This window comes from Staurois parvus, unplaced genomic scaffold (genome assembly GCF_062004578.1).
Source record: "Staurois parvus isolate SC_StPar_1 unplaced genomic scaffold, SC_StPar_1.0 ptg000694l, whole genome shotgun sequence".
Classification (NCBI taxonomy): domain Eukaryota; kingdom Metazoa; phylum Chordata; class Amphibia; order Anura; family Ranidae; genus Staurois; species Staurois parvus.
The window spans coordinates 2,801,989-2,823,589 of record NW_028318490.1 but is presented as its reverse complement, the minus strand read 5'-3'; the positions used below and the strand labels follow the sequence as shown (position 1 = coordinate 2,823,589).

Genomic DNA, 21,601 nt, shown 5'->3' with positions numbered 1-21,601 from the left:
ATAAAGGAATCTGCTACTTATGAATCAGTCACTTACCCAGAACTTTACAGACTTCAGCGCAGGAACTGAATGTGGTACTGGAAAAGCAGACTCGAATCCTCAATGAACGCTGGTTAGGCAAAGATAAAATAATTGGTTTGTGCTGGGGCATGAAGTGGAGAAGGGCATCTGCCTGGATACCATATTTGTCCAGGGTCCAGTTTGTTTTCAGAAGCCACTGACGCTTCTGTTTCCACCACAAAGCATGATCAGACCAGTCCTGTGAAACACCTACATTGAGACACAGAAAGAGAGAGACATCCACTAAATGAAACAGGCACAAGTATTTTTTCCACTAGAGCTATGAAGAAAAATTACACAAGTGAAAGGACCCTTGGTTTAATATTGCTATTTCCTTCAAATGGAATGGAAATTATTTCTTCTCAGGCATCTCCTCACCCTGTAGAACACTTAGTCTGGGTATACACACATTGTTTTTTCTTTGTTCAATTCCTCCATCCATACAAGCAGCTAATCGAATTAAAGTTTTCCAGCAGTCCCATTCAACAGAAGTCAATCCAACTTCTGTTGGACAGATAAGGCCATACATAGATCAAAATTTTGGTAGTCCCTGTTGAACAAGCTGAATTTCAATCTGGCTTCATCCAGCTTTAAGGTCAAATTATAGCTATTTACATACCAGGTACACAGAGTGGTCAATTTTTAAAAGTTTGCACCCAAGATTCACACAGCTTTCACCCAGCATTTAGACATTTTCTAACTGGTTTTAACTGGAACATTATGTGTGAATCTTGGGTGCAAACATTTATAAATTGACCACTCGATGTACTTAAAAATGGAAACCTCACATCAAGCATTTTTATTTAGTATTTTTAGGGCCTACATTTTGACTTTGTTTAGAAAATGTGTACAGGCAGGGCATAATAGCTACATAGATTTCAGTGGGCTGCCCATAGACAAACTCATAGATGGATCAATGGGCAGCTTTCTCATGTTTACACAGCTAGCTGGCTTGGGGAAAGACTTGCAAACAAAGCCACAGCTCTACTAGGTTGCCAGCTGTGAATTCTACCTTTGGCAGGGGAGTCATTAATAATGAATATTGCTATCTGCTCTCTGCTAAACACTGCTAGGTTACTTCACAGTGCGCACTACATTTTATAGCTCATTCATAAAATGCAAGGCGCAATGTGGAGCCTGCCATACCTCCCAGGTTTCTCTTTGCTAAACACAACATAGAGTGATGTCTATGATTGGGGGGAAGTCAGTTACATGACTTTGACAGGTCATGTAACCAGGCTCTCCTCCAGCTTTTAACATTTTATTTCATTTATTCATTTTTATATATTGTATGTGTCTGAGTGTTGAGTGCAAGAACGAGCTTTGGGAAATATTTATCATAACTTGAGCAAAACCAGGTGGCTGGTGTTGACCAAAAAACAAGTTTGGTGTTGACCAAAAAAAAAACTTTTTCAAGGCATCTAACACATAGTTTGACAAATTGAGGTGCATTTTATGTGATTTTGCACATTCTTCTGTGTGTTTTAAATCATACCTGAAAAGTGCCATAAAACCTGGAAAAAATTTATGAAAACACATCAAGACGACATTAAAAGGCACGTGTTATTCTGTACCTTTTCGTTCAACTGTGATCTGCAGAATTCTCATTACTGTTTAGATTTTCTATGTGATCATGTTGGTATAATTAACCGAATAACTGGAGTAATAGGTACCAATAGATATAACTGTTACCTAAGGCTACTGTAGAGTCATATTAAACTACAAATCAAGAAAAGGGGCAAAAAAGGAAATTTACTTATATTAATTCTTAATCTTTTTTTAATTAATACTACAGTATATGAAAACATTTTCGTGACAGTAGATAATAAAAGGACTTATACTTATACAGCCAGGTCTAAGTATATTTACAGACTATTGCTGTAAAGAAAATTAACTCCATGCCTTAGCTTGCCTGACAATAATTTCCTGTACAGAGTCATACTGTCCACTGTCTGCTCAGCTTCTGCTATATTCTCTGCCTTTGTACAAAAAAAAAACTTCCTCTTTTGTATCCTTTATGTTATTTTGGTGTCTAAACTGTCAGCTATTGACAGGAATAGGAGGAAGTACACAACCACATAGCAGGCCTGGGATAAGCTGATTACATTAGAAAGAACATTTAAAGGATATAATCAATTTTCAGATAACAGTGTTAATATAAATTTGAAATTGTAGAATGTTATGGCAAACTGTTCATTACCTATTTTTTCCACCAATTGTAACATGACGCCTCCAATGTGTGTTTCCCCGGTCACACGAAGCGTCACTGGCTCAGCATTTTCTCCTAGTTCCTCAATATAGATCCTCAGCTCCCAAGAGGAATCTATGTATTCTCCACTTGATGTCTTAATTCCAGCCATTCTTCAAGAGTATCTAAACCAACAACAAAAATGTAATATATTTCAGCTTGCCAATCCTTATACGTCATGGCTGCATTAGTTTTCTGTTTTTCTTTCCTTTTTCTTCCCCTGGTGATCCAGCCAGTGTTAGGGTGGGTCCTCTATCTATGGAAGAGCAGTAGAGACATCCTTGGATAGCAGCACTTTCTGGAGAAGATAGTGTTAAGCTGCCCAAGCACTGTACGAATGTCAGGTTGTTCTTGATGAACTGGCCGAAATTCTCAAAGTGGGTGGCCCTGTCAGCCACCTCTTGCCCGATATCCCTCAACTGAAAGTTTTTTATTGCAGGATTTTCAGTTGACATGTGGCTTTTTCCCCAACTATGTTCATATGATGTTTTTGCACGAGAACATTTGCTATTTTAACATGTATTTCCTGCACCATACAACTTACAACACCTGCAGACACAGCTGCCTTGTTTTCTCACCAGACATAGTGGGGTTCATTTACTAAAGGCAAATAGACTGTGCACTTTGCAAGTGGAGTTGTACTAATTTTTCTTAGTAAATGTAATGTGGCAAAGCTCCACTTTATTAAAAAAAACATTGTTTCTTGCATGATTGGATGATGGAAATTATTATTATTATTATACAGTATTTATGTAGCGCCAAAAGGTATGCTCATCGCTGTACAATAGCAAGGGGGACAGAACATGAGACAAGACAGTAACAATACAATGCATGAGGGGTTCGAGGGCCCTGCTCTTTCGAGCTTACAATCTAGGAGAGCTTGATTACATTTACTAAGGTTTGGGAAAAACAAGTGCAAATGCACTTGCAAAGTGCACAAACTATTTGCCTTTAGTTAATCTACCCCTTTGAGTGCTCCCCAGTGAACATTACAGCAGTTTGTTCATACAAAAAGTGCTTCATCCAAAAAACTATGACCAATTAAAAAAAATTATCCTTAACCTTAGCCTGAACTCTAACCGTTAATAGAAAGGTTCACCTTTAATGAAAAAATAATATTTTTACAGGTAAAAAAATTTGCATTTTTGTATTTATTTTCTTACACCGGAGCTTGTAATGCAAGGATATCCAATCTTTTGACTTTCCTGGGTCACACATATGTCTTGGGCCACACATAAAATACATGAACAATAAGTAGAGCTGAGGAGCATAAAAAGTCTGGCAGATCACAAGTTAATGATCACTGATAGGGCTTAAAATTTCGAGTCTAGACCTACTAGCCAGGCACAAACCTTACTCTCCACCAGTTGCCCCACCCAAACTTGCCCAGGTCCGCCTCCATCCCCACCACCGGCACACCCCACCCCGACCCCACCCGCACCCTGCCCCCAACCCCATCCCCAGCCCTGCCCCCAACCACGCCCCCTTAAAGATTATGAAATTACATTTTTCTTTAGAATAAAGAGTCAAAAATATAAAAACGTATACAGTAATGTATATCCCAGCTCCCCTGTACTCCATTATAGTGATATGACATGTACACAGTAATGTATATCCCAGCTCCCCTGTACTCCATTATAGTGATATGACATGTATACAGTAATGTATATCCCAGCTCCTCTGTACTCCATTATAGTGATATGACATGTATACAGTAATGTATATCCCAGCTCCTCTGTACTCCATTATAGTGATATGACATGTATACAGTAATGTATATCCCAGCTCCCCTGTACTCCATTATAGTGATATGACATGTATACAGTATGTATATCCCAGCTCCCCTGTACTCCATTATAGTGATATGACATGTATACAGTATGTATATCCCAGCTCCCCTGTACTCCATTATAGTGATATGACATGTATACAGTAATGTATATCCCAGCTCCCCTGTACTCCATTATAGTGATATGACATGTATACAGTAATGTATATCCCAGCTCCCCTGTACTCCATTATAGTGATATGACATGTATACAGTAATGTATATCCCAGCTCCCCTGTACTCCATTATAGTGATATGACATGTATATAGTACTTACTCCTTGAGTCCCCCGCGGCGGTGGAGAGGATGTCTCCTCTCAGTGGAGGAGAGCGGACCTCTCCTGCACCTGTCTCCCCAGCGATGGTGCCAAAGAAGCCTGAAACTGGAACTCGGAAACCGGAACTCGACTTCACAATGAGGCTTGGAGCGCAGCCGCTCCATCATCTGTGCTCGCCGCTAGAGAATTTCTCCTCGCATTTGGCGAGCGGGCGAGTGGCTTTTTCAAGCCCTGTATAGATCATTAACTATCTGAGTAATAAAACCATTTTTTTGTGTTTTCTTTGCAGGGCCCTCGAACCCCTCGTGTATTGTTCTGTTACTGTATTGTCTCATGTACTGTCCCCCACTATAATGTACAGCGCTCAGCAAACTATTTGGCGCTATATAAATACTGTATAATAATATATATATAATACTGTATAATAATTATAAAAGTAAAAGAGGACACTATAAAACTAGAGCAATATCTGACACTGTTTTTGATAAATAAACACATTGATATCTGGTTCGATGGATGTAGTAGCACTTCTCAATGAATTCTCAAGGTGCTCATCAGATATTTTGGTTCTAATTTTGCCTTTTGTGTGCTTCATCCTTGAAAATAGCTGCTCAAAGACTGATGACATGAATAAGGCGTGATTGCGAAGAGTGGAATATTTTTCTTTGGAAAGATAAAACCTATGAAACTCCAGTAAAGAGATACTGTTAAATATTTCTTTGACTGCATGTGTTTGCTAAGTTTAAATGTATTTTTAACTGAAAAACCTAAAAAAAAATCTAGATTTTTAAGGAAGCTTACAATTTTGTGTCTGGCTGCATTCTTAGCTGTCTTGGACTGCATGCAGCCCCTGGGCCACAGATCGGATACCTCTACTTTAAAGCATTCTACCCTCGATCAACAGATGCAATACCAAGCTCCGGCAGAATCTCAGTACACTGGATGCCCATATCTTCCATATGGGCAGGCATTTATTGAATTGCAGGAAGAATCACTTAACTACAAGGGTACTCACCAGCACCCTTGCAGTTCATTGAGAACTACAAGCCGCAATGGCTGACAGTACTTGTAGTTTATTTATCACAGAACTTTGTGAATTAATGATGCAGCAGTCTGGGCAGAGCGTGCTGTTTTTAAATTTTGAGAGTGGGTCCCCTGCCTACTCTCACAGGGAGGGGGGATCAGGGGGGAAAGGAAGCAGGAGCTTGAACATGTGACATGTTCCACCCTAAATACAAGTAACATGTTCCAAAGGTGAACTTAGCCTTTAAACCCTCTCCTTAACCTTAGCCCAGCTCCAAAACCTAACCTTCAACCTAATTTCTAAGCCTACACTAAATCCTTGCTAAAAGTGCATGACCGTAAATATAAGCCTTTGCCAGAATTTTTATATCAGCTTGTGACAGGGAAATTGGCCTATACGATCCCTGGTTAGTAGGATCCTTGCCTGTTTTTAATATTAGAATAAAATGTTAACTTTCATCATAGAAGGGAGTCTACCCAAGTCTCTAGCGTCATTTAGCACCCTTAACAAAAAGGGCAACATGCTTTCATCATATTGTTTGTATACCTCAACGGGCAGACCATCATCACCCGGTGCCTTGCATGTAGGGAAAGCGGCCGTCTCCAACTGCAGTTCCCCCAATGTCAGTGGAGTGTCTAGCAAAATGCGACTCTGCCTTGATAACACTGGTAAGTGAATATTGGCCAAATAGTCAGAAATATCCTCAAGCCTACATGTTTGTTTTGACTGGTATAGAGAAGAATAAAACGAGGCCAATTTCGCATTAGAAGAGTATGGGGCAGTCACAAGCCTGCCATCCCCACCACGCAAGGCGCCAATGACTGTTGCCGGCTGCTGAGCCCTAGCTATCTTAGCTTCCAGTCTGTACACCCTCCTCATAAAACACCAACTTAGAGAAGGTAAATCTAAACCTTAAGCATAACCTAATCCCTAACCCCAAACTCATACCTAACCATTATTATAAGCACATTTGCCACAATACTAGCAACAATATCACACTGGCATCATGTCAAAATAGGTTGATATAACGTAAGGTGCTACTAGATAGGATTTATTTCTTTGCATTTAGCAGCATATTATATACATACACATATTAAATGGTAAAATCAGACGTGGGAAGTAGCATGAATGGAGCAATTCTTCCATTTTGCAACACAACTTTAGCTGTAAACAGTTATAGGGAAGTTTAAGAGGTTAAATTCCCATAAATGAGGATGGGCAGCTCAGTTCATACAAGTGGAACGTCATATGACACACAAGAACTGGGTACACTCCTCATTAAAACAAGAATGGAGGATAACTGGATGTTCTTCATATAGCTTGTCTAAAACTCTGTAAGCTGTCTGCACTTTTTTAAAGTCCTTTCTCCCATATGATGCTGCAATGATTTCCTCCTACCATCTAAATCCAAAACATGGCATCAATGCAAAAGATACAAAATCTCTCATTATCTCAGTCATGGCTAATCTCTTGAAAAAGCTAATTACTTGGTTGTCAAATTGTCGTGCAGAACAAGTATACTGCCAGTGAAGTAGAATTCCTAATCTGCATATCTGCTCCATGTTCCTGACACAGAACATTTTGAGCTAAAAGATAAGAATAACTGCCTGCCATCTGGAAGGTTCAGGATCTCAGCAATGGCAGCTCATGTATATGTCATGATAGGATTCCTTAGGCAAGCCATAGATGATTTGATTTTCTTTCCTGCAACCATGGGTTGATTTCCCCATCAACACTGACTGTGTAGATGTGGAAGTCAAGCAGAATCCCTTCCGAGGCATTATTGTGGGAACCTTCCTGGCCAGCAGAACTCAACTGCTAACAGCCATAGCCCTTGGAAGGAATCACATGTAAAAAATGTGATAGGCTGGTTGAGCCCAAGTCAGTTGATGGATCAACTTGGGTACAACCAGCCTGCCCATTGATGGATCGACTCTTGACCAGCCCTGATGAACCAGCCAAGATTAGATACATCTATGGCCATCTTAAAAGTGGATGTAAAAGCATCACTTTTTTTGTTTTGGATAAATTGGGAAAGGGTTATACAAAATATCAAGTTGTTATTTCTGTCTGAGTCTCTGCTGGGGAGCTGTATCTTTCGTTCTGTGCTGGTGAGCATTGTCACTAAAATAAAATGTGAGGGGAAGTCCAAAAATTTTGAGTTGTCACCAGAGCAAAACATAAACATCAGAGAATGGAGGGGTATAAATACAATTCTAATTTCAATAATTGAGTCAACTCATTTAAGTTGGTGTATTCAAAGTAACCATATACACATCAAGAAAAAGATTCCAAGACTCAGATATAGAGATCAGAGTCTTAGAGCAAAAAGCTCTGGATTTGCCACTGGGCATGCTTTGAATCTTGATAGTTTAGGTCCTAACCTTAACTCTCGAGCCTAAGGGGATTGAACAAGTGGCAAGCATTACCGGTTGGTCATTATATATGACAATTCTTTCAAGTATATAGGGTTATACATTCTTCTGATCCAGTTGTATTTGCTACTGGTTCAAGAAAGTACATCTGGATGCATTTTTGGGTGTATCAGGTTTACACTGTATTTGTGTTTTTTTAATTTGATGAAGTGGAGGGCACTGTATTGCTTATGTTTAGCAGTAATTTCATACCTACATTTATAGTGTGGTAAATAAAGAGTAAACATTTTGTACAGTTTTGTATACTAATTGAAGCCATGTGAGTAATTTTAGTAACTTCTTTTTTCTCTTTAAATCTCTATATTTTTTCTTGAGAGTAAAGGTTTGGGTAAATTATTCGATAAGGACAAATGTTTTGGTGACAACTGTCTAAAAAATTTTGAGGAGATTGCCCATTGATTCCTGTAGCATATACAAGTCAAATCTTCCCAGTGGGACACAGGTAGCAAAAAATAACCTGACAGCAGTTGGAAAACTGAAATATAAGTAGACAAAACCACATTTATTCAACTCTGATGCTTAGTACAGATGAACAAATTTGGTCTGGTGATATTTTATCTGGTTTGCCCCCAATCAAATGCAAAACATTTTCCTCACTTCACGAACTTTCTCAGTATAGCCTTTTTGCAAATTTTGAGGCTGTAAAAAGGAAAATAAAAAAATTGTTCGTTTCAGGGCTCCTGCTAGGACCGTAATATAGCCTGGATCACCACATGACATGAGTTGATAATTAAATGACATGCTTGTTTGCAAGCCTGTGTTAGTGACAGCCAGTAGTAAATCCAGGCTATTTACAAGAGATCTTGTTTAAAGCACTAGGGTCATTGGTTCGAATCTTAACCACGGCACCACCTGCCTGGAGTTTGCATGTTCTCCCTGTGCCTGCGTGGGGTTCCTCCAGGTACTTCTGTTTCCTCCCACACTCTAAAGACATGCAGGTAGGTTAATTGGCTCCTGTCTAAATTGGCCCTAGTATTTGTATGTATGTATGTGACCTTAGATTGTACGCTCCTTGAGGGTTATTGACGGATGTGAATGTACATAATATAAATACATGCACTTTATTAGGTATACCTGTTCAATTGCTTGGTAACACAAATTGCTAATCAGCCAATCACATGGCAGAAACTCAATGCATTTAGGCATCTAGATGTGGTGAAGATGACTTGCTGAAGTTCACTGTTCAGAATAGGGAAGAAAGCAGATTTAAGTGGCTTTGAATGTGCCATGGTTGTTGGTGCCAGGCGGGCTGGTCTGAGTATTTCTACTGGGATTTTCATGCACAACCATCTCTAGGGTTTACAGAGAATGGTCTGAAAAAGAAATAATATCCAGTGAATGGCAGTTGTGTGGACAAAAATGCCTTGTTGATTTCAGAGGAGAAAGGGCAGACTGGTTCAAGATGATAGAAAGGCAACAGTAACTCAAATAACCACTTGTTACAATCAAGGTATGCAGAATACCATCTCTGAATGCACAACATGTCGAACCTTGAAGCAGATGGGATACAGCAGCAGAAGAACACACCAGGTGCCACTCCTGTCAACTAAGAACAGGAAACAGAGGCTAATATTCACACAGGCTCACTAAAACCGGACAATAGAAGATTGGAAAATAGTTGCCTGGTCTGATGAGTCTCAATTTCAGCTGCGACATTCAGATAGAAAGGTCAGAATTTGGCATAAACAACATGAAAGCATGGATCCATCCTGCCTTGTATAAGCAGTTCAGGCAGGTGGTGGTGGTGCAGTGGTATGGGGGATATTTTCTTGGTACACTTTGGGCCCCTTAGTACCAACTGAGCATTGTTTAAATGCCTTCCTGAGTATTATTTCTAACCATGTCCATCCCTTTATGACTACAGTGTACCCATCTTTTGATGGCTCCTTCCAGCAGGATAATGCACCATGTCACAAAGCTCAAATCATCTCAAACTGATTTCTTGAACATGACAATGAGTTCACTGTACTCCAATGGCCTCCAGTCACCATATCTCAATCCAATAGAGCACCTTTGGGATGTGGTGGAACGGGAGATTCACATCATGGATGTGCAACTGACAAATCTACAGCAACTGCGTGATGCTACCATGTCAATATGGACCAAAATCTCTGAGTAATGTTTCCAACACCTTGTTGAATCTATGCCATGAAGAATTAAGGCAGTTCTGAAGGCAAAAAGGGGGTCCAATCCAGTACCAGTGAGGTGTACCTAATAAAGTGGCTGATGACTGTATGTAAAGTGCTGAGTAAATTGATGGCGTTATATAAGTACCTGTAATAGACAATAAAGGGTATGACAGTATGGTACCCTGTCACAATGTTAAAAGGCAGTCTGGGCCAGGTTTTGTAGAGAACAGGCACACTGATGGTGCTGTTGTGTGCTCGGTTCTCTGGATAATCAGAACTAGAGTTCAGGGCTCCACCCTCCCGAGGAGTCCCGTGTTTGTGTGTGCAAGGGAAAGATGTGCATGTCTGGCACCATGCTGATGGTGGAAACCCCTGCAAAGGAAGCTGATTGTTGTCAGCATTTTCTTTTCTGTTTTAATAAAATTGGGCCTACAAGTCCTGAAAAGGCATAGCTGATGTGGACTGCACTCACTGGTAAGCCCTACATTCAACTTTAACTGCCCCCATATTGTCACAAGGGTAAATCCACTCAAAAAATTATTCTTATTTATGAGTGATGCCCAGTAGACCAGAGAGATATATATCGAAAATAGTTCCCAGTTGTGTTTAGGTCCAACTGGGAATTTTGAGTTTTCCTGACATCGTATGTTCCAGCTCCTCCTGTTACATACTTCATAAAGTGAAACAAAATAGAAAAACTGCAGGAACAGTGGTAACCCCTCATAAATACCATAATAGGTGTGCAGAGCTAAGGAGCTCAAGCACAAAGATCTCTACAAAAGAGTCCCCAAGAAATATAAGAATCTGTTGGGGGATTTAACTATCCAGTATTTACCAAAAACATAAATTTTAAGTTTTTGGTGGATTGACCCTTTAAATACACATACATAGCTGCTAATTAGATTCTAATCTGAATGGTAATATTACAGTTAAACATAAACAGCGTGGTAGCTTGAGGGTGGAAATCCCCAGTGGCATAATACCTTGCTGTCTCATATGCCTTATTGGCTATTTCAACATTATATACTCTCTCTCAGCATTGTATATCTCTTCTCCTACAGTGCATAGTTCTAAACTCCAGCATCTGCTATCTCTTCCATCTTGAAAAAGGTGGGCTACATCCCACCAAAACATTGGCATTAAAAAAAACACATTGGAAAATCGTCCTCTTGCAAGTCCCACTGAGTGCAATGGCTGTCGGCCTCACCTCCTGCCTTAATATATTTTGTCTTCCAGCATCTCATCTCTTCATCTCCATCTCTCAACCCAAGCAGCATCCTATACTCCCCACAATCTAATACCTTTCCATGGCATTTTATCTCTCGTTCCTCCTAACACCACAAATCTCCAATATCACATCTCACTCTCTCTCTCTAAGCATCAGCAACTTCCTTCTCAGCAGCATAAATTATGGATCAGCTTGTAAAAATGAAAGGCCACCCCAGCATTTTTTGTACAAATACAGCTATATTGGGTGCAGACTCTTATGATCTGTGGCCTTTCCAGACATGGATGGCTTTTTGGAATTTTCTGTACATGAGTCAATCAATCCTGTGTTATTGATTGAGTTTATTTATTATGTTCTTTCCATTGTCTTATACAACATTACCTGGAGAAGGAGAGCGAAATCAGTGGTCAATTTGCTGGTAGACAGAAACTTTTAGGGTTTTTGTTTACTAGGCTCATGAGATGCTATACTTCAAATTTTGACCTTCTACAATGTACATATGGACCAGAAGCAGTGGTGGGCCAGTTGTTGTTGGGGACAGGCAGTACTTTTACAAGGATGTGGAAGAGGAACATCTTGTCTCTTGACTTAAGGTTAGGAAGATGCTGTCCTTTGTGTCGATAGTCATAGGTAGAGATGAGCGAAGTATTCAAAAATTCGATTCGACTGATTCGGCGAATTCGTAGAAAAATTTCGATTCGAGTCGAATATATTCGCTGTGAATTTAACTTAAAAAAGGGTGTTTCTAGGCTTCAGAGAGACTTAATATTAGTGCTGAACACTGTACCTTTAATTTAAATGCCCTTGGAGTCTGCTGGGGAAGAGAAATAATACTGTCAGGCAGTATGACATGCAGATGAGTGCCGTCGATCTTAGAATCACCGCACACTTCACTCATTTGGCCAGTCACGGGGCCAAAACCAGAGTGTGGAGCCACAGTGTGGCGGTGGAGGCAGCAGCAATGGGAGGCCATACAGCACCCTATGACAAAAATGGAAACCACCAGCAGTGTGAGGAGACCTGAAAGTGGCACATGGCAGAGTGTGGCGATAGAGACAGCAGCAATGGGAGGCCGTACAGGGACCCATGACACACTCTGGACCTGGCAGCAGCATGAGGAGGCGGTATATAGGGGCCTATGGCAGATTAGGGGCCTGGCAGCAGCTATGGGAGGCCCGTAATCTGCCAGCACCCTATGTCAAAAAATTCTACACACCAGCAGTGTGTGAGACCTGAAAGTGGCACATGGCAGAGTGTGGCGATGGAGACAGCAGCAATGGGAGGCCGTACAGGGACCCATGACAGACTCTGGACCTGGCAGCAGCATGAGGAAGCGGTATATAGGGGCCTATGGCAGATTAGGGGCCTGGCAGCAGCTATAGGAGGCCCATAATCTGCCAGCACCCTATGTCAAAAAATTCAACACACCAGCAGTGTGAGGAGACCTGAAAGTGGCACATGGCATGAGACACTGTGGACCTGGCAGCAGCATGAGGAGGCGGTATATAGGGGCCCATGGCAGATTAGGGGCCTGGCAGCAGCTATGGGAGGCCCATAACCTGCCAGCACCCTATGTCAAAAAATTCTACACACCAGCAGTGTGTGAGGAGACCTGAAAGTGGCACATGGCAGAGTGTGGCGATGGAGACAGCAGCAATGGGAGGCCGTACAGGGACCCATGACAGACTCTGGACCTGGCAGCAGCATGAGGAGGCGGTATATAGGGGCCTATGGCAGATTAGGGGCCTGGCAGCAGCTATGGGAGGCCCGTAATCTGCCAGCACCCTATGTCAAAAAATTCTACACACCAGCAGTGTGTGAGACCTGAAAGTGGCACATGGCAGAGTGTGGCGATGGAGACAGCAGCAATGGGAAGCCGTACAGGGACCCATGAGAGACTCTGGACCTGGCAGCAGCATGAGGAAGCGGTATATAGGGGCCTATGGCAGATTAGGGGCCTGGCAGCAGCTATAGGAGGCCCATAATCTGCCAGCACCCTATGTCAAAAAATTCTACACACCAGCAGTGTGTGAGGAGACCTGAAAGTGGCACATGGCAGAGTGTGGCGATGGAGACAGCAGCAATGGGAGGCCGTACAGGGACCCATGACAGACTCTGGACCTGGCAGCAGCATGAGGAAGCGGTATATAGGGGCCTATGGCAGATTAGGGGCCTGGCAGCAGCTATAGGAGGCCCATAATCTGCCAGCACCCTATGTCAAAAAATTCAACACACCAGCAGTGTGAGGAGACCTGAAAGTGGCACATGGCATGAGACACTGTGGACCTGGCAGCAGCATGAGGAGGCGGTATATAGGGGCCCATGGCAGATTAGGGGCCTGGCAGCAGCTATGGGAGGCCCATAATCTGCCAGCACCCTATGTCAAAAAATTCTACACACCAGCAGTGTGTGAGGAGACCTGAAAGTGGCACATGGCAGAGTGTGGCGATGGAGACAGCAGCAATGGGAGGCCGTACAGGGACCCATGACAGACTCTGGACCTGGCAGCAGCATGAGGAAGCGGTATATAGGGGCCTATGGCAGATTAGGGGCCTGGCAGCAGCTATAGGAGGCCCATAATCTGCCAGCACCCTATGTCAAAAAATTCAACACACCAGCAGTGTGAGGAGACCTGAAAGTGGCACATGGCATGAGACACTGTGGACCTGGCAGCAGCATGAGGAGGCGGTATATAGGGGCCCATGGCAGATTAGGGGCCTGGCAGCAGCTATGGGAGGCCCATAATCTGCCAGCACCCTATGTCAAAAAATTCTACACACCAGCAGTGTGTGAGGAGACCTGAAAGTGGCACATGGCAGAGTGTGGCGATGGAGACAGCAGCAATGGGAGGCCGTACAGGGACCCATGACAGACTCTGGACCTGGCAGCAGCATGAGGAAGCGGTATATAGGGGCCTATGGCAGATTAGGGGCCTGGCAGCAGCTATAGGAGGCCCATAATCTGCCAGCACCCTATGTCAAAAAATTCAACACACCAGCAGTGTGAGGAGACCTGAAAGTGGCACATGGCATGAGACACTGTGGACCTGGCAGCAGCATGAGGAGGCGGTATATAGGGGCCCATGGCAGATTAGGGACCTGGCAGCAGCTATGGGAGGCCCATAATCTGCCAGCACCCTATGTCAAAAAATTCTACACACCAGCAGTGTGTGAGGAGACCTGAAAGTGGCACATGGCAGAGTGTGGCGATGGAGACAGCAGCAATGGGAGGCCGTACAGGGACCCATGACAGACTCTGGACCTGGCAGCAGCATGAGGAGGCGGTATATAGGGGCCTATGGCAGATTAGGGGCCTGGCAGCAGCTATGGGAGGCCCGTAATCTGCCAGCACCCTATGTCAAAAAATTCTACACACCAGCAGTGTGTGAGATCTGAAAGTGGCACATGGCAGAGTGTGGCGATGGAGACAGCAGCAATGGGAGGCCGTACAGGGACCCATGAGAGACTCTGGACCTGGCAGCAGCATGAGGAAGCGGTATATAGGGGCCTATGGCAGATTAGGGGCCTGGCAGCAGCAATGGGAGGCCCGTAATCTGCCAACACCCTATGTCAAAAAATTCTACACACCAGCAGTGTGTGAGACCTGAAAGTGGCACATGGCAGAGTGTGGCGATGGAGACAGCAGCAATGGGAGGCCGTACAGGGACCCATGAGAGACTCTGGACCTGGCAGCAGCATGAGGAAGCGGTATATAGGGGCCTATGGCAGATTAGGGGCCTGGCAGCAGCTATAGGAGGCCCATAATCTGCCAGCACCCTATGTCAAAAAATTCAACACACCAGCAGTGTGAGGAGACCTGAAAGTGGCACATGGCATGAGACACTGTGGACCTGGCAGCAGCATGAGGAGGCGGTATATAGGGGCCCATGGCAGATTAGGGGCCTGGCAGCAGCTATGGGAGGCCCATAATCTGCCAGCACCCTATGTCAAAAAATTCTACACACCAGCAGTGTGTGAGGAGACCTGAAAGTGGCACATGGCAGAGTGTGGCGATGGAGACAGCAGCAATGGGAGGCCGTACAGGGACCCATGAGAGACTCTGGACCTGGCAGCAGCATGAGGAAGCGGTATATAGGGGCCTATGGCAGATTAGGGGCCTGGCAGCAGCTATAGGAGGCCCATAATCTGCCAGCACCCTATGTCAAAAAATTCAACACACCAGCAGTGTGTGAGGAGACCTCAAAGTGGCACATGTTTGAGGCATGATTCATGGCGGATTTAGTCAGTTGTGTCAGGAACTGGTGGTTTGAAATCCAGACTAATCCACGCCTGATTCATTTTCACAAACGTGAGTCTCTCCACACTTTGGGTGGACAGTCGTGTCCTCCGCGGAGTTACAATACCTCCTGCCGCACTAAACACGCGCTCCGATGCCACGCTACTGGCCGGGCATGACAGCCTTTCAAGGGCAAATTCAGCTAGTTGGGGCCAAAGGTCAAGTTTCGTTGCCCAGTAGTCAAGGGGATTGTCTACCTCGGTTGGCAGGGTGCTGTCCAAGTAGGCCCAAGCCTGTTGTTTGAGGTCCTGCTCCAGGTCCACCTGATGCTTCTGCTGCTGCTGCGGCTGGTTAGTAGTTTCCTCACTGCGCTGGTGAAGAAAGCTACTCATCATCGACTGCAGACTGAGGCAGCCGCTGCTGGTGGAGCTGCCACTGCTCCTACCACCCCACCCCTCCCCTGCTGCCATGGCAGCGGAACGCGAGCGCACAGGGCCCACAGTGTCTGAGGATGGACGTTGGCGCACAAAGGCAGAGACCAACTGACTACATAGGTGGTTTTTATAGTACGTTATTTTGGCCTCCCTCTCAGCAGGTGTGAAAAAGGCCACCATTTTGGAACGGTAGCGAGGGTCCAACAAGGTGGACAGCCAAAAGTCATCCCTCTGTCTGATGGTTATTATTCGGCTGTCGCTACGCAAGCAACCGAGCATGCTATGGGCCATTTGTGCCAAGGAATGCGAGGGACTCCCTGCCTCCATCTCCACAGCATACTGCCACGGTGCGTCTGGGTCCTCTGTCTCCTCCTCCTCCTCCTCTACCAGATGCTCCTGCTCCTCCACTCCTGTCCGCTGAGTGGAAAAACCACCCATTTCACTCAATAATTCCTGAGCACAAATGTCCTCCTCTACCTCCTCCTCTTCTTCCTGTCCTGCCCCCACAGGGGTCATGTGGCGTTGAGATCTGTGCGCCACGTCTACCGCACCCTGACCAGCCATTGTTAACAGCATTTGTTCAAGGACGTGCAACAGAGGAATGACGTCGTTCATCCCATAGTCCTGCCGACTCACGAATAGCGTGGCCTCCTCAAAGGGCCTGAGCAAGCGGCAGGTGTCACGCATGAGCTGCCAATGGCTGACATCGAAGTTACACAGGGGAGTACCTTTATCCGCTTGTAACATCAGGAAATCGGTGATGGCCTTTCGCTGTTCGTAAAGGCGGTCTAACATGTGTAGGGTTGAATTCCACCTTGTTGCAACGTCGCAGATCAGGCGATGCTGTGGAATTCCGTTCTGCCGCTGCAGCTCAAGGAGGGTGTGCTTTGCGGTGTAGGAATGGCTGAAATGCATGCAAAGTTTACGTGACATTTTAAGGATGTCTTGCAGTGGGATGGTGGATTTTAAGAACCGCTTGACAACCAGATTGAACACGTGAGCCATGCATGGCGCATGGCACAACCTTCCTTGACGCAGAGCAGACACCATGTTCTTTCCGTTGTCGGTCAACATGGTTCCGATTTTCAGTTTGCGCGGAGACAGCCATCTGTCGATTTCTCTGTTCATTACACTCAGAAGTTCCTCCCCTGTGTGACTACGTTCGCCAAGGCATACCAGGTGCAGAACAGCGTGACACCGTTGCGCCCTGCACATGTGATATGCCGGTCGGGTAATGGGACTTGGCACGGGGGTGGCGGCTGAGGACACGGCGGAAGAAGAGGTGGTAGAAGCGGACATCTTTGCCGGACCAAGGACGTGCAAACGTGGAGGCAAAAGCGGCGTGACCTGTCCAAGTTGCTGGTGCGGCTGTGACGGCACCACGTTCACCCAGTGGGCCGTAAATGACATGTACTGTCCCTGACCATAGTTACAGCTCCACACGTCGGCGCTGCCGTGCACTTTGGCAGAGACCGACATGCTCAAAGACTGGCCCACCATGTCTTCTACATGTGAATGCAGGGCTGGCACTGCCTTTTTGGCGAAGAAATGACGGCTTGGCACTCTCCACCGCGGCGCGGCACAAGCCATCATTTCTCTGAAAGGTGCTGAGTCCACCACTTGGAAAGGGAGGGACTGCAGCACCAGCAACTTGGACAGGAGGACGTTCAGCTTTTGCACCGTCGGGTGCGTGCTCGCAAACTGTTGTCTCTTGGAAACGGATTCCAAGAAAGACTGCTGACGGAATCCGTGAAGAGGAGTAGCAGGAGAAGGAGCATCTGAACGAGCGGAAGATGCCAACGAGCGACAACTCCCCTCAGCAGAGGTGTTGGAGCCTTGACTGGCTGATGGAGGGCGATTGACGTCGGGTGACGGAGCAAGTAACGGAGCGGGTGATGGAGCGGGGGCTGGGGCGGGCAGAACCGCCGTATCTTTATCACGATTTTCCCAGGCCACCAAATGGCGACGCTGCATATGCTGCCGCAACACTGTAGTCCCAACATGGGCCCCCTGGCCACGCTTGACTTTCTGGCCACATAGTCGACATACGGCTACGTTTACTTCCTCGGGCGGCTTGACGAAAAATTGCCACACCGCCGAGTAGGAAACTTTGCCCCCGATACTCCTCACTGGCTGACTGCTGCTTCCTCCGTGCACACCGGCACCACTACTGGCCGTGGTGGTAGGCTGCAGTGGAGCTGGTGCTCTACTCCGTGGACGTTTGGCTCCACTGACACTGCTGCGACCCTGCTGCTGTCTCCTGGGCAACCCACCGACTGTTTTGCTCGCTGCCAAGCTGCCACCCTCTTCTCCTGATGATGCGGAAGAAATTGCCTGATGACGACGAGGCTGCCAAGTGCGATCAACCTCCTCATCATCAAGTAGGGTCTCCGCCTCACTACTAGCCCCCTCGGCTGCGTCTGGGTCAGGAGACAGACCTGTCTCTAGACCGGCTACCGAGCCACTCTCCTCGCCACTACTTCTTCGCCTGGCTGCTGAAAAGGCGGATGTCTCCCCCCGTTCCTGACCGCCCTCTGTTAGCTCTTCCTCACTGTACAGTGGGGCTGAGCCCACAGCATGCGATACTTCGCTTGGTGAGGGAACACCAAAGGACAGGGGCAGGTAGAGGACACGTGATTTCAGTGGGCTTGGTCCCGGGCCATGCCAACTAACGGTTGTGTCTGACGTACCCACCGACCGTTGGCTGTAGGTGTCAGAGGTGACCTGGGAAGAGGAAGACGACCGAGCCAACCAATCGACGACGGCAGGGTTGTCGGTGGAGACACGACCGCTGGATGACACCGGGAGCACTGGCCTCTGGCTGCGAATAGTGCTGCCTCGACCCCTTCCTCTGCTGCCACGTCTGCTTGCTCCTAAAACATTGCCTCCTCTGCCACTCCTCTGCATGTTGTCTGACATACTCTTTAATTAAACGATTATGTGTCCCTGAGTAACAATTCTGTGTCCCTGAGTAACAATTCTGTGTCTGTGCGAGTAACAATTCTGTGGCCCTAAGTAACAGTTCTGTGGCCCTCAGTAACAATTCTGTGTCCCTGATTAACGTTTCTGTGGCCCCAAGTAACAGTTCTGTGGCCCTCAGTAACAATTCTGTGTCTGTGCGAGTAACAATTCTGTGTCTGTGCGAGTAACAATTCTGTGGCCCTAAGTAAAGTTTCTGTGGCCCTAAGTAACAATTCTCTGGCACTCAGTAACAATTCTGTCTGTCCCTGAGTAACAATTCTCTGGCACTCAGTAACAATTCTGTCTGTCCCTGAGTAAAAATTCTGTGGCCCTAAGTAAAGTTTCTGGGGCCCTGAGTAACAATTATCTGGCACTCAGTAACAATTCTGTCTGTCCCTGAGTAACAATTCTCTGGCACTCAGTAACAATTCTGTCTGTCCCTGAGTAAAAATTCTCTGGCCCTAAGTAAAGTTTCTGTGGCCCTGAGTAACAATTCTCTGGCACTCCGTAACAATTCTGTCTGTCCCTGAGTAACAATTCTCTGGCACTCAGTAACAATTCTGTCTGTCCCTGAGTAAAAATTCTGTGGCCCTAATTAAAGTTTCTGTGGCCCTAAGTAACAATTCTCTGGCACTCAGTAACAATTCTGTCTGTCCCTGAGTAACAATTCTCTGGCACTCGGTAACAATTCTGTCTGTCCCTGAGTAACAATTCTCTGGCACTCAGTAACAATTCTGTCTGTCCCTGAGTAAAAATTCTGTGGCCCTAATTAAAGTTTCTGTGGCCCTAAGTAACAATTCTCTGGCACTCCGTAACAATTCTGTCTGTCCCTGAGTAACAATTCTCTGGCACTCAGTAACAATTCTGTCTGTCCCTGAGTAAAAATTCTGTGGCCCTAATTAAAGTTTCTGTGGCCCTAAGTAACAATTCTCTGGCACTCAGTAACAATTCTGTCTGTCCCTGAGTAACAATTCTCTGGCACTCCGTAACAATTCTGTCTGTCCCTGAGTAACAATTCTCTGGCACTCAGTAACAATTCTGTCTGTCCCTGAGTAAAAATTCTGTGGCCCTAATTAAAGTTTCTGTGGCCCTAAGTAACAATTCTCTGGCACTCAGTAACAATTCTGTCTGTCCCTGAGTAACAATTCTCTGGCACTCCGTAACAATTCTGTCTGTCCCTGAGTAACAATTCTCTGGCACTCAGTAACAATTCTGTCTGTCCCTGAGTAAAAATTCTGTGGCCCTAAGTAAAGTTTCTGTGGCCCTGAGTAACAATTCTCTGGCACTCCGTAACAATTCTGTCTGTCCCTGAGTATGAATTCCGTGGCCCTAACTAGCGTTTCTTTGTCCCTAAGTAAAGTTTCTGTGGCCCTCAGTAACAGTTCTGTGTCTGTGCGAGTAACAATTCTGTGTCTGTGCGAGTAACAATTCTGTGGCCCTAAGTAAAGTTTCTGTGGCCCTAAGTAACAATTCTCTGGCACTCCGTAACAATTCTGTCTGTCCCTGAGTAACAATTCTCTGGCACTCAGTAACAATTCTGTCTGTCCCTGAGTAAAAATTCTGTGGCCCTAAGTAAAGTTTCTGTGGCCCTGAGTAACAATTCTCTGGCACTCCGTAACAATTCTGTCTGTCCCTGAGTAACAATTCTCTGGCACTCAGTAACAATTCTGTCTGTCCCTGAGTAAAAATTCTGTGACCCTAAGTAAAGTTTCTGTAGCCCAGAGTAACAATTCTCTGGCACTCCGTAACAATTCTGTCTGTCCCTGAGTATGAATTCTGTGGCCCTAACTAGCGTTTCTTTGTCCCTAAGTAACAGTTCTGTGGCCCTGAGTAACAATTCTGTGTCTGTGCGAGTAACAATTCTGTGGCCCTAAGTAACAGTTCTGTGGCCCTCAGTAACAGTTCTGTGTCTGTGCGAGTAACAATTCTGTGTCTGTGCGAGTAACAATTCTGTGGCCCTAAGTAACAGTTCTGTGGCCTTCAGTAACAATTCTGTGTCTGTGCGAGTAACAATTCTGTGTCTGTGCGAGTAACAATTCTGTGGCCCTAAGTAAAGTTTCTGTGGCCCTAAGTAACAATTCTCTGGCACTCAGTAACAATTCTGTCTGTCCCTGAGTAACAATTCTCTGGCACTCAGTAACAATTCTGTCTGTCCCTGAGTAAAAATTCTGTGGCCCTAAGTAAAGTTTCTGTGGCCCTAAGTAACAATTCTCTGGCACTCAGTAACAATTCTGTCTGTCCCTGAGTAACAATTCTCTGGCACTGAGTAACAATTCTGTCTGTCCCTGAGTAAAAATTCTGTGGCCCTAATTAAAGTTTCTGTGGCCCTAAGTAACAATTCTCTGGCACTCAGTAACAATTCTGTCTGTCCCTGAGTAACAATTCTCTGGCACTCAGTAACAATTCTGTCTGTCCCTGAGTAACAATTCTGTGGCCCTAATAACGTTTCTGTGGCCCTAAGTAACAATTCTCTGGCACTGAGTAACAATTCTGTCTGTCCCTGATTATGAATTCTGTGGCCCTAACTAGCGTTTCTTTGTCCCTAAATAACGATTCTGTGGCCCTCATTAACAAGTCTGTGTCCCTGAGTAATGGTTCTCTGTCCCTAAGTAACTTTTCTCTGTCCCCAATTATCGTTTCTGTGGCCCTAACTCTGTCCCTGTCCCTAGTACAGAGCGGTCTGCCTCTGTTCAATAACTGCAGGCAAATGAAGAATTCCAAAATGGCCGCTATTTATAGCT

The 21,601-nt window shown here is 45.3% G+C and overlaps 1 protein-coding gene across 1 annotated transcript in view; it reads right to left on the bottom strand.

Moving 5' to 3' along the window:
- Positions 1-21,601, bottom strand: part of FERMT3 (FERM domain containing kindlin 3) — a 59,870-nt gene that overhangs the window by 28,111 nt on the left and 10,158 nt on the right. Inside the window, exons 2-3 of the mRNA XM_089652810.1 lie at positions 2,261-2,433; positions 37-270 (exon numbers count right to left, since the gene is read on the bottom strand). Coding sequence (XP_089508936.1) covers positions 37-270; positions 2,261-2,420 — 394 coding nt within the window. The 5' untranslated portion in view covers positions 2,421-2,433. The remainder of the gene's footprint in view (positions 1-36; positions 271-2,260; positions 2,434-21,601) is intronic.